Source organism: Chenopodium album, chromosome 16 (assembly GCF_948465745.1).
Source record: "Chenopodium album chromosome 16, dcCheAlbu1.1, whole genome shotgun sequence".
Lineage (NCBI taxonomy): Eukaryota > Viridiplantae > Streptophyta > Magnoliopsida > Caryophyllales > Amaranthaceae > Chenopodium > Chenopodium album.
In genome coordinates this window covers 5,864,666-5,877,844 of record NC_137849.1, presented here as the reverse complement: position 1 = coordinate 5,877,844, position 13,179 = coordinate 5,864,666, and the positions used below count along the sequence as shown (strand labels likewise).

The 13,179-nt window shown below is 36.2% G+C and overlaps 2 protein-coding genes across 2 annotated transcripts; both read left to right on the top strand.

Moving 5' to 3' along the window:
- The first annotated feature begins 212 nt into the window (after window positions 1-212).
- LOC145584775 (ABC transporter G family member 32-like) lies at window positions 213-10,020 on the top strand. Its single transcript, XM_081641569.1, has 24 exons — window positions 213-551; window positions 1,494-1,614; window positions 1,719-1,807; window positions 1,910-1,994; window positions 2,366-2,525; window positions 2,610-2,686; window positions 2,776-2,829; window positions 3,207-3,297; window positions 3,396-3,697; window positions 3,799-4,077; window positions 4,272-4,588; window positions 4,753-4,913; window positions 4,985-5,088; window positions 5,653-5,809; window positions 6,038-6,160; window positions 6,239-6,330; window positions 6,419-6,751; window positions 6,939-7,229; window positions 7,682-7,765; window positions 7,862-7,995; window positions 8,085-8,312; window positions 8,393-8,564; window positions 8,821-9,075; window positions 9,582-10,020. The coding sequence occupies exons 1-24, from the start codon at window positions 259-261 to the stop codon at window positions 9,852-9,854; spliced, it is 4,275 nt and encodes a 1,424-aa protein (XP_081497695.1). The 5' UTR covers window positions 213-258; the 3' UTR covers window positions 9,855-10,020.
- A 482-nt stretch (window positions 10,021-10,502) lies between these two features.
- LOC145584774 (uncharacterized) lies at window positions 10,503-12,777 on the top strand. Its single transcript, XM_081641568.1, has one exon. It carries the CDS (start codon window positions 10,533-10,535, stop codon window positions 12,267-12,269), a length of 1,737 nt encoding a protein of 578 aa, XP_081497694.1. The 5' UTR covers window positions 10,503-10,532; the 3' UTR covers window positions 12,270-12,777.
- The last annotated feature ends 402 nt before the right edge of the window (window positions 12,778-13,179 follow it).

Here is a 13,179-nt window from a genome sequence, read left to right as displayed (position 1 = left end):
GATTCAAGACATATTCTGACATATCGGGTCCATTCTTGACTACCTGATGACTAACTGCATTTCCCGCAGGTTTGAAAGTCCCACCAAATCTTCCCACTTCTCAACGGTCTCTCCTTCTTTTCCCCTGTTTCCAGTACCAAAGAGTAACTCAATTTCTCACATAAATGCAAGAACCTTTAATTCAATCTTCATTCTCAATGAATCAACTCTACTTTTCTTCCAACCCCATTTCTTCTTTAACCCCTTTTCCCAACAAAAATGATGCGAAATTACTCAGAATCAGAAAACCCAATTGCAGAATCAAGCTTAGAATCCCAGAATAATCATGCTCAAGAAGATGATGATTCTCACAAATGGGCTGTTTTACAGCAATCACCCACTTATAATCAAGCTAGAATTTCCCTTTTTAAGAGTGTTTCTGGGGATGTTTCTCCAGTTGATATTACTAAACTTGGAAAAGATGAGCGAAATCTTGTTTTGGATCGTCTTTTTGCTGATGTTAGTCATGATCCCGAGGTGTTTTTTAACAGATTAAGTCAAAGATTTATTGCGTAAGTTTTGAAATTTGTTTATTTTGATAATGAACTCCAACTGTTTGTGTTTATTCCCCTGAGAAATATATTTTTAATTTCTTCTTCTGTTTTTGTTATTTGATTTGAAATGCTTCATGTTTTACCGCATGGATGTTCAAGGTATGTTATTACTGGTACATAAATGTAGAAACATTGAATATTATTGTCATGAATTCCAAAATTAATACTATCTTTGAAGATTGTTTAATGCTATGCTTAGCCTTAGAGATACAAAATACTTCAATGCATAAGTTTTGGGTGATATAGCCTAGGATTGAGCGCCTCTACAGAATTTTTTCCGATATAGCTATAAATCAAAGGTGAAAAAAAGATTCAACTTATGTCTTTCAATAGGTTGTTAATTACTAGTACATCACCCATAATATAATATGACATGAATTTGATATTATTAAAAAGATCATATCCATAGTTGTTCCATTCCTGCTCTTGATCTCATCATGCAGTATAATTAGGGACATCTGGGAAAGTTCAATCATAATCCATTTGTTGTTATTTCAGAAAAGCTAGGAAAAGTATTATGAATAACAAAGATAGCATATGCAATTGTCATTTCTAGATGGAGGGAGTGTTTTGATGGGATATTGATTCTTTTGATTCTTTGTAATAATATCATCATGTATTCATATATAGTCATTTACATCTTCTCTATTTGTGTAGTTCTCAAAGGAATTGTTGGGGGAGGGGAGGTTGTTTCAGCAATTTTCTAAAATTTTTGCAGGCAACACTTTAGTTAGATCAAGTGTTGTAAAGATTTTATGTTTGTCATAGTGCATCTTTTCCTTCGGTGTTGATATTATTTGCTAATATAACATAATAAGTGGAGTACATCATGTAATTATGTAAGTTTTTTCTATTGTATTGAAATTTTATAGATATCGGCTTTCTTATTGTGGTTTGTAGTGTAGGTTTGGAATTTCCTAAGGTTGAGGTGCGATTTCAGAATTTGAAAGTGAATGCTTTTGTCCATGTTGGAAACCGAGCATTGCCTACAATTCCCAATGTTATCTTCAATATGAGCGAGGTAGGCCTTCTGGCTACTACCTTCTAGTAGTTGATAATTATCGTCCTAGATTTAAATGTTTCAGCCATTTTAAGATTAACTTTCATTGCAACAAACTACTTTAGGCTTTCTTGGGAAGGATAGGCATATTCCGTGGAAAAAGGGTGAATTTGCCAGTCTTGAACGATGTTAGTGGCATTATAAGGCCTTCAAGGTGCAATTTCTAACCATTCAACATTGTTATTGAGATGGCCTGTGTTATATTAGGATCCTCCTTTCACTGCTCCAATACAATTTTTTTCCCCTTGCTTTCTAGGTTGACACTGCTTTTGGGACCTCCAAGCTCTGGGAAGACCACTCTTCTTTTGGCTCTTGCTGGACGTCTTGGATGTGGATTAAAGGTATTATTAGCATTGCTTTTCAGTGAGACTGGAACTCAGCATTTTCTATTTTGGAAAATCATTAAAAGGAAAATTTAAATGGAAAAACATATTCGTCAAAAAAAATAAAAAAAAAAGGAAAAACATAGACTAATTGAGCAAGGAAACGCTTGAAGTAGTTTTTGAAAACCATTTTCAGAAATTCAAATCCATATCTCATCATGTATACAAAAAAATATGGAAAAAAGTTAAAAAAAAAAAAAAGAAAAAATCGCCATGCAGGTCATAGTGATTTTGGTCTGGAGAGATGGCTGAAAACTTAAGTTTACAATTATACTGTGGAATCTGTTGTTCTATCTTTTCTAACCAATGCAATGTCAACTTTTTTGAAGACATCGGGGAAAATAAGCTATAATGGCTACGAACTAAACGAGTTCATCCCTCAGAGGACTTCTTCTTACGTCAGTCAAAGAGATTGGCACATGGCAGAGATGACAGTTAGAGAAACTTTAGAGTTTTCTGGACGCTGCCAAGGAGTTGGATTTAACCATGGTAACCTGGATACAATCCCATATCTTAATAATATGTAATTTTTAAATTGCATTTTGATTGAAGTATCTATGTTTAATTTCACAGATATGATTTTGGAACTTCTGCGGAGAGAAAAGAGATCTAGGACACAACCTGATGAAGATCTTGATATACTGGTTAAGGTTTGTGGCAACAATTTGAAGCTCATGCCCCTTCTATCTTCATGCTTAAATGCTTACATTGACAACGACAATGTGATGCCATTCTGTAGGCTCTTGCTCTAGGAGAACAGAAAACAAGTCTATATGCAGAATATATAATGAAGGTATGGCATTGGTTAATTAATGGTTTCTGTATCTCAGATTGCCTTGTTTTCATAACACCAATTTTCTTTGTCATTACTGTTAAGAGTGAGCAATATAGATCCTGTTTCTACAATCTAATTAGACTATAAATAATCAGTTAGTCATAGTGAATTAGTGACAATTCGAATTGAGAAAGCATGCGTACCTACACCAGTCCACGACATTGCCATTTTATTCTGATCATCTGTCAGACTGGAGTCACTGGACTTTGAAAGTTTCTGGTCACTTTATATCTCTATGCTTTTGTAAAATCACTTTATAGTTCCTTATTTGCAATGAAAATCTGCATAAAAAGAGGAAGGTGTGTATTCATAAAATTGATGACTTGTGTACAAAGATTTTAGGACTTGACACATGTGCGGATACACTGGTGGGAGATGAAATGCTCAAAGGAATTTCTGGAGGGCAAAAGAAGAGACTGACTACAGGTAGCACTACTTAAAAAGTTTTATTATCTTATCAACCTGGGTATGAGGCTTCAAGTAATAATAATATTGACGCTTAGTCACTTATGCTAAATGTTCAGGAGAATTGCTTGTGGGTACATCCAGAGTGCTTTTAATGGATGAAATTTCCACGGGCCTGGATAGTTCAACCACTCATCAAATCATTAGATATCTCAGGCATTCTACCCATGCTCTAGAAGGGACCACTGTCATCTCTTTACTTCAGCCAGATCCTGAAACATACGCGTTATTCGATGATATTATTTTATTGTGTGAAGGCCAGATTGTTTATCAAGGACCACGTGAGGATGCTCTTGAATTTTTCACATATATGGGGTTTAGATGTCCAGAAAGAAAGAATGTTGCTGATTTTCTACAAGAAGTATGCATTATCTACATAACTCTGGAGTGATAAACCATCTTGAATATGTTATCTTCATGCATATGGATCGAAATAGCCTTTTAATACCTATTCTGATACAGGTAACATCTGTTAAAGACCAAAGACAGTACTGGTACCCTGATTGTTACTACCAATATGTGCCTGTGGCAAAGTTTGCAGAAGCTTTTAGATCATTTCGTCTTGGTTGTAGATTGTCCCGGGAGCTTGCTATCCCTTTTGATAAACGTTACAATCACCCAGCTGCTCTATCAACTTCTTCATATGGTGTTGGGAAGATTGAGCTTCTGAAGATTGGTTTTTCCTGGCAATTGTTACTCATGAAACGAAATGTGTTTCTATACATATTTAAATACACACAGGTTTAGTCTCTTCTTATGTGTCATTTCTCATATGATCACTACATCCATCTGGCTTATCAGTTTCATGACTGTTTTAGCACCTAACCTCAATGCTACAGAAGGATAATCTATGAGTGTACTAGTGTAGTGATATTTATATATTTGTTATTGATATTTTCATTATTCTAATATGGGGTGTGATTTATATGTTGCAGCTTCTTTTGGTTCTTTTCATCATTGTCACTGTATTTTTCCGGAAAACTATGCATCATAACACTCTTGAGGATGGGGGTATCTATCTCGGGGCTATCTACTTTACAATATGTATGAATCTATTCAATGGTTTCATGGAGGTTCCTATGCTGATACAAAAACTTCCAGTTCTGTACAAGCATAGAGATTTGCACTTCTATCCTTCCTTGGTTTACACACTCCCATCTTGGATCTTGAGCATTCCATCCTCATTTCTTGAGAGTGCTGTTTGGGTAGGAATTACTTATTATTTGGTTGGATTTGATCCTGAAATTACAAGGTAAATTTTCCTTTTTAGTATATCTAAACATGGTCAAAATTACCAAACATGAATAGAAAAAATTCCTTGGTGTCAGAACTACTTGAATATGGTTAATAGCTTGGTAAATCCTGTTTATATGACTCCAGCTTAATCTCATCTTCTCTTCTTCTGAATTTATGCAGATGCCTGAAGCAGTTCCTTTTAGTTTTTCTTTTGAACCAGATGTCTATGAGCCTCTTTCGAGTAATGGCATCCTTAGGAAGAAATCTAGTAGTTGCTAATACTTTTGGGTCTTTTGCAATGCTGGTTGTTATGGCTCTTGGAGGATTTATCCTGTCAAGAGGTGAGATTTAGTTGTTGGTACACTACATTTTTACGTCACCCTCTGTACACTTACATTACCTAATGTGACAGACAGCATCCCTAAGTGGTGGATTTGGGGGTATTGGGTTTCACCACTGATGTATGCTCAGAATGCAGCTTCTGTCAATGAATTTCTGGGCCATTCTTGGGATAAGGTAGCTACTTTATGCCTATCTTTTCCCTTATTTATTACTCATGTACATCACTATAGGATCTTATAATTTGGATGTTGATGAAAACAGAGGTTGGTTCACCCGAATAACAAAATAAAGTTTGTAAAAGAATTGAGTGAAGTGAAAATGAATTTTTTTTTTTGTTAATTAGACCTCAGGCTGGTTTTTACCAGATCAAGCGATAAATCTTATATGGTTTACTTATTTTGGTTTTGTAAAATAATTTACTTTTCTCCATTTTTGTACTTGCAACACTTTAATTTATGGACTATTCATATACTTTACTTTGACTAGCTTTGATAATTCAATGATGTGGGATCTTGTTAGATTCACCTCGATTTATACTTTCATATTATATATTTTTCTTAAATTATACATATTGGTAATCAATGATGATTAATGATTGGAATAATGTATTGACAACCGTGAACTGAGAAGTGTTGCAAGAAAAAAATTAAAAAAGGAAGTTTTATTATAATAAATTGGATAATGAAATTGAAAGTAACTGCCTAGCATATTCCTGAATATATGTTTAATTAACTGCAGAAGGCTGAAAACAGCACCTTATCTTTGGGCGAGATGCTCTTGAAGGCAAGGAGCTTGTTTCCCGAGAGTTATTGGTATTGGATCGGTGCTGGTGCATTATTAGGATATATGATTCTTTTCAACATCCTGTTGACGCTTTTCTTGACATACTTGAACCGTAAGTTGAACATCTTCTAACCTTAGTGCCATTTATGATGTATCTAGAGTGAGCTAGACAAAATTTCATCTCTAAAGCATGATTCCGTAGATGTGCTAAAATTCCAAATATGCTTACTTTATGTAGACATTTGTACTTTTGTTTCCATCTAAAGTAAAAGTGCATGTCTGTGATTTATGATACTAAATGGCAGTAAGAAATAACATTTTTGTAAAATGTTCAATGAAGCCCTTGGGATACGTCAAGCTGTCATCTCAAAGGATAAGCATCAACATCAAAACCAGGAAGAGGAGCAAGAAATTTCTGCTATTGAATTAGGAGATTTTTTGCAGCAATCATTCTCATTTACTGGTCAGTCTTGCTCCGTATATTTTCTCTGCTTCAATATTCTATATCTTATTCATTGCCTGCATTTTTCCTGTCTTGCAGGAAGAGATATGAAAAAGAGAGGCATGGTTCTTCCATTTCAACCTCTTTCTATGGCTTTTAGAAACATCAGTTACTATGTAGACGTCCCTGTGGTATAACCATTCTTTTCTCCGTAACTGATGATGCCCTTACATTTTCCTCTTTAGGACACAGCCTTTATTGTTTTATTTATTCTTGCAGGAACTTAAACAGCAAGGTGTAACTAGGGACAAGCTGCAGCTTTTGGATGACATCACCGGAGCATTTAGACCAGGAATCCTCACTGCATTGGTTGGTGTAAGTGGTGCTGGGAAAACAACTCTCATGGATGTTCTATCAGGTAGAAAAACTGGTGGAACTATTAAAGGGAGTATATACATTGATGGTTACCCTAAAAAGCAAGAAACATTTGCAAGGATTTCTGGTTACTGTGAACAGTTCGACAATCATTCCCCATGCTTAACAGTGCGTGAATCATTGCTTTTTTCTGCTTGGCTCCGGCTTCCTTTGCATGCTGACCAAATAACACAGAGGGTGAGATTCAATTTTAAGAGAATTTTCTATTAAACATGCCAAACTGCACAAAACAACTCATTACTATTGACAACCCTTTTGTCTAATATGTTTACTATTTACCAAGTATTACAATTTACAACTCATTACTATTGACAACCCTTTTGTCTAATATGGTGTTTGAATGACTTACTGGTGTGATGTGCAGAGATTTGTGGATGAAGTTATGGAACTTGTGGAGCTAACCTCATTAAGTGGAGCTTTAGTTGGGATACCTGGTGTTGATGGACTATCCACTGAGCAAAGAAAACGGTTGACAATTGCTGTTGAACTTGTAGCAAATCCTTCTATTGTATTCATGGATGAACCCACTTCAGGGCTTGATGCCAGAGCTGCTGCTATTGTCATGAGAACAGTACGAAATATTGTTGACACAGAGAGGACAATTGTTTGCACTATCCATCAACCCAGCATAGATATTTTTGAATCCTTCGATGAGGTCTCTAGTTTCTCTTCTTATGCTCACTCTTTTCTTTGTCTTCCTTGTCTACTTACGATCTTAGGTCAATTATTCCGAGTCTCATTTATGCAACTCTTAGAACATACGAGGAAAAATAAATGTTTGCTTTGATAGAAATGTTGAAACCAATTAATTGATGTTGTCAACAACTGTCTATTGCTCCGATGAAGATTGTAGTTGGGGTTTCATGATATCTCAGGAAATTCTGGCTGTTTATCCACTTGAATTTTTCTTAGATAGCCTTGTTCAAAATTTAGTATAAACTCAAAAGTGTTTCTGTATTTGCATTGATTTTTTAATCTAGACTTGGCTTCACTCTTCTGGATATCTTATAGTTTCTAGATCAATATCACTAATATGTGGTCATAATTGAAAGCGAGTATGCTTCTTGTGACAAGTTCTGTCACCTAATATTTTGTAGTCACTTGCAGCTCATTTTGATGAAACATGGAGGCAAATTGATTTATGCTGGACCTCTTGGAAACAGATCTCGTGAGCTCATTAAGTATTTTGAGGTAAAGTTAACTTATTTGTCATTTAATGTACCATTTGGGTTTCAAGCATCTATAAGTATGGCATGCTTATTTCTTGTGTTGCCTTCATTTCAATAGGCCGTTCAAGGAGTTCCCAGAATCCAACCTGGCTACAACCCTGCTGCCTGGATTCTGGATGTATCATCTCCTGCAGAAGAAAGTCGCCTAGGAATTGACTTTGCAGAAGTTTATCGATCTTCACCTCTGTTTTGGTGAGTGAAAATAATCCTGCCTGATTATTCTTAAGATGATTGTCCCCATATTTACCATTTATCATATTTGAAACATTTCTGTGTTTCAGGCGAAACAAACAAATGGTTGAACGTCTCAGCAAACCTGACTTGGATTCTCTGGAACTGTGCTTCCCTACTGAATACTCTCGGTCGTTCTTCTCTCAGTTTTTAGCTTGTCTCTGGAAACAAAATCTCTCCTACTGGAGAAACCCACAGTACACTGCTGTTCGCTTTTTCTACACCATCATCATCTCATTAATGTTTGGAACAATGTGTTGGAAGTTTGGTTCAAAAAGGTTTATTCCACTTTGATTTTAACATTGTTGTGCACGATATTCATATGTACATATGGTAAAAATTGGATTGTTTTTTGCAGGGATACTCAACAAGATATATCAAATGCCATGGGATCAATGTATGCAGCAGTTCTTTTTATTGGAATTACAAATGCCACAGCTGTGCAACCAGTTGTCTCGGTTGAACGATTTGTTTCATACAGAGAGAGAGCGGCAAGGATGTATTCTCCTCTAGCATTTGCATTTTCCCAGGTGTGCAGTCTTCCATTATTCTACATTGTTTTGCAAATTTCTTGCATGTCTTCTTTTGATCAAGGTCTGATTCTTTTCAACGAAAAAAAAAAATCATTAGAAAATAGTTTAATCAGTAATTGCATTTGATTAAATAACACATTGGTAAAGTAAAAATCACATTTAATTAGTAAAATTATTTCCAGTTAATACAAAAAGGATGAGGAGTGGAGAGCATTAAGTTAAGGAGAAAAAGCTCATATTCATTTTGAAACAGGTAGCAATTGAGTTCCCGTATGTATTCGCACAATCAGTCATCTACAGTGGCATCTTCTACTATATGGCATCATTCGAGTGGAGTTTCATGAAGTTTTTCTGCTACTTGTACTTCATGTATTTCACATTATTGTACTTCACCTTCTTTGGGATGATGAGTATCGCAGTTACACCTAACCACAATGCTGCTGCCATCGTTTCTGCTCCATTTTACATGATGTGGAACCTCTTCAGTGGATTCATGATCCCCCAGATGGTAATACTTATTCACATATTGCTGTTAAATCTTACTTTTTGTTAAAGGTGTAGAAAAACCATTTGCATCATCTCTGGTCCAGTACCTATGAATTTGAGAGCAGAGCCATGTGATATTAGTTACAAAAAGATAAATAAGCCACTGAAATCCCCGGATTTCTCATATGGGGATGGGGATCAAACATGACTGTTCCATGTGGCTTCACATAATATCATATGCATCAGAATACTTTGAAATGTGCAAGTAGTGTCATGATTTAAGTGTTCTTGAGCCTTGACTTTGAACTTTCAATATGTATGCTAGCAAGTTCCTCTATGCTTAATTATAAGAGCATGTGATAAAAGAAGCGAATCTATTGTTAGTTTTTGGATATATGTTGGTTTCAGTGCTGCATTTCTGTAAGTTGGTATAATGATGAATTGATGATGACCTTGACCTGAGTTTTGTTTTTTATCTCCGCAATGTTTGGTTATGAAATAAAAACTAACACTTTCTTCTTGATCCAGAGGATCCCGGTGTGGTGGAGGTGGTATTATTGGGCAAATCCGATAGCATGGAGTTTATATGGCCTTCTAACATCTCAATACGGGACCATAGATGACCCAGTGATGCTTGCAGATGGTATTCGATCAGTGCCTGTGAGGCAGTTGCTAAAAGATCAATATGGGTACAGGCATGACTTTCTGGTTATTGCTGCAATCGTTGTACCCAGTTTCTGTGTGGTCTTTGCCATCACTTTTGGTTTCGCCATTAAATCCTTCAACTTCCAAAGGAGATGAAGGAGATTAACTTTCCCCAGAAAGATCAAGATATTATTGTTCTTGGTTGTAATTACATGTATGTGACTAACAGGTCTGACACATTAATAAACTGTACTTGTTATGACCCCTCCTTGTCAACAAGGAATGGAGGAAAGATTTATTTATAACTTTTAATTGAACCTATATTAATATAAAAGTTTCATTCAATTTATACAATTTATGCTAATATAAGTGGAGCTTTTCTATTTCTAGGCTTAAAGATAGACACCAAGAACACTTCCTGTGTGAGAAGATGCACAAGGTCAAAATAAATCATGTTTTAGATCATGTTGAACAAAAAGAGTTGTTTTCAAAATGACTCTTAAATATCTATACACAGATAAAAATGTCGTTTTTTTAACTTGTAACCACACTTTTCCTAACATTTATATATCTCGTGCATTAACACGGGTACAATCTAGTATTTATAATAAAGAGTTAAAACTCATGAATTTTTTTAATTTAGGTAAAGAAATCAACCACATTTTACAATGTAGTTCTCCGTAGTATAAATTTGTGAGATACGAGCAACTCGGAAACGGATTGGTAATTAATTTTACGCGTATAAAAAAATAGGGCTAAGTGGCTAACTATCAATAAGATTTCTAACGAACTTCAACGGTAATCTGGAAGCTGGCGGGAATTCATGAATATAGAATGTCTCCATTTTTCATCTTTCTCTCTCCAAAATTAATCCGTTTCATCTCAAATTCAAACCCAAAAATCCCTAATTTCACCCCCAAATTACCCTTTAATTCATCGTCATTTTGCTATCAAGCTAAATTCGTACGACCCAGGTTCCAATTTCTTCATTCTTTCTCCTCTCCGATAAACCCTAACCCTAATTTTTCAGAGAGGGATTTCAACACCCTCTGCACCATCCTCAAAAGTCCCGATTTTTTGTCCAATTCAGACTTTGAAAATGCTCTTCAAGATGCTAAAGTTGAACCCTCTTCGTCTTTATTGCTGGCAATCTTCAAGATGTTCGATTCATCGCCGAATCGGGTTTTCTCAGTCTTCAAATGGTTAGATAATCAACCTGGGTATCATATTTCTACTCCAATCTTTAATTCAATGGTAAATATCCTTGCAAAATCAGGTGAATTTAAGTGGGTATTGATGATTATGATGGATAAGATTAAGAGGGGTGATGGGTCTGAATTAGTTTCTCCTGAAAATTTTGGGGTTCTGATTAGACATTATGCTCGTTTAGGTAAAGTATTAAATGCTATTCATGTGTTTGATTTTGCTAATACTTTGGAAATTGATGTGTTTGAATTGTTGTTAAATGCTTTGTGTAGACATGGTCATGTTAGGGTGGCTTCTGATCTTATAGATAGGAAAATGTGTTTGGATTCTAGTTGGGTTCCGTTGATCAATGTGTATAATATGCTACTCGAAGGGTGGTTTCGAGTGCAGAATATAAAACAGGTGGAACGGCTTTGGTTGCGAATGAGGAGAGAGGAATTGGTTCCGGAGGTTGTTACTTATGGTATAGTTGTTGATGGTTATTGTAAGATGGGTTTGGTTGATAGGGCACTAGAGCTAGTCGGTGAAATGAGGAAAGACAGTGTTGCCCCTAACAAGGCGGTGTATGATCCTTTGGTGGATGCATTAGTAGAAGCAGGAAGGTTGAAGGAGGCCTTAGGGGTGTTAGAGAGGTTTCTAGTTCTAGAGGCAGGTCCGACTTTTTCGACCTATAATTCATTGATTAGAGGGTTTTGTAAGGCAGGGGATCTCATTGGGGCAGGTAAGATTCTTAGGATGATGATTAGTAGAGATGTTGTGCCCACTGCTATGACATATAACTGGTTCTTTAGGTATTACCTGAAACATGGGAAAGTCGAAGAGGGATTGAATCTTTATAGAAAGATGACAGAATCTGGTTATGAGCCGGATGGTCTGACATTTCACTTGTTATTGAAGATGATGTGTGAGGAAGAGAGGTTGGAATTGGCTTTGCAAATAAGGAAGGATATGAGGTCTAAGGGTTATGTTTTAGACTCGGATTTAAGCACTGTGTTAATTGACTCGCTGTGTAAAATGAATAGGTTGGAGGAAGCAGTGGTGGAATTTGAGGAATTGATCCAAAGAGGCTGTGTTCCCAAGTATCTTACTTACCAGAATCTGCATCGTGAGCTCAAACAGAAGGGATTGCATGAAATGGCTCTAAAAATTTCGGAATTAGTGGCTACTATTCGGTCCTCAACAACTTTGCCAAATGAATTTGGAGCTGTAGACACCTTCCATGATAGGAGAAAATCCATCATCCAAAAAGCCAAGGCTATGTCCAATGTACTGAAGAAATGCTCAGACCGTGGGGAATCAGCCAATCGCGGAAGGTCTTGTAAGAGGTCTTCAGTCAACAAAAGAAGAAAACTAAAGAAATGCTGAATTAAATTTTGAAATGTAAGGCTGGATTTGCTTGATACTTGTGTGTTATATTTCGAGCATTCACTACTATCTCGTTCCCAAAGATGCAAACCTGAACTTCGTGTGATATACAGAACTTTTCAAATCAAGTATGTCAAACAGTTCAAAAGCAGTGAATTATTACTTACATAGAACCAAAGTTCAATTCGGGAGAAATACAGAGCATCATCACATTGTTTTTCATGAGCTAAGGCTAAGTCAACAAAGGTGTAGTGTTTGGGAAAAAATATTAAGAATATTTATTGGTATTCGTCATGCAAAGTATCAATGTACAAGAAAATATATTTAAGGGAATAAAGGTAATAAGCTAAAGGGTCTACTTTACTTAGACGGCCTAGACGGGGTGTTTGGTTTGTGGGATAAAAGGGTGCGTGTATGAGGAAGTGATAAGGATAAGACGTGTTTTCTCCTATTTGATACGGAGTATGAGTTGAGAATAAGAATGAAATAAGTGACAAAATTAAATCAGTACAATATGGTGTGCATGTTGGAAGTTCTTGATATAAAACAAGAGTGTTGGGAAAAATAAGAGAGAAAGAGAGAGAGAAATAAATGGAAGGGGAAAAGTCCCACATTGATTGGGGAGGAAGGTTTTTCCTTGTTTTTATAGAGTGAGTTGGAGGTGTGTGTTACTCCACACACACACGCGCGCGCCGAGCCGGGCCGGGTCGGGTCGGGCTCGGGCCTCGGGACTTGGGGTCTTGGGGAATGCGATGCGCGGGCGTGGGTCCTTGTTATCTTTTTGGAGAAATTTTATTTCCTTTTTCTTTGTTAAACAGAATATTCCTTTTTTGTCTGTTGGGTTTATTCTTTTCTGACTGTTGTGAGAATTAATCAGCCATTAATTCCTTGATTGTAGCTGACTGATTAA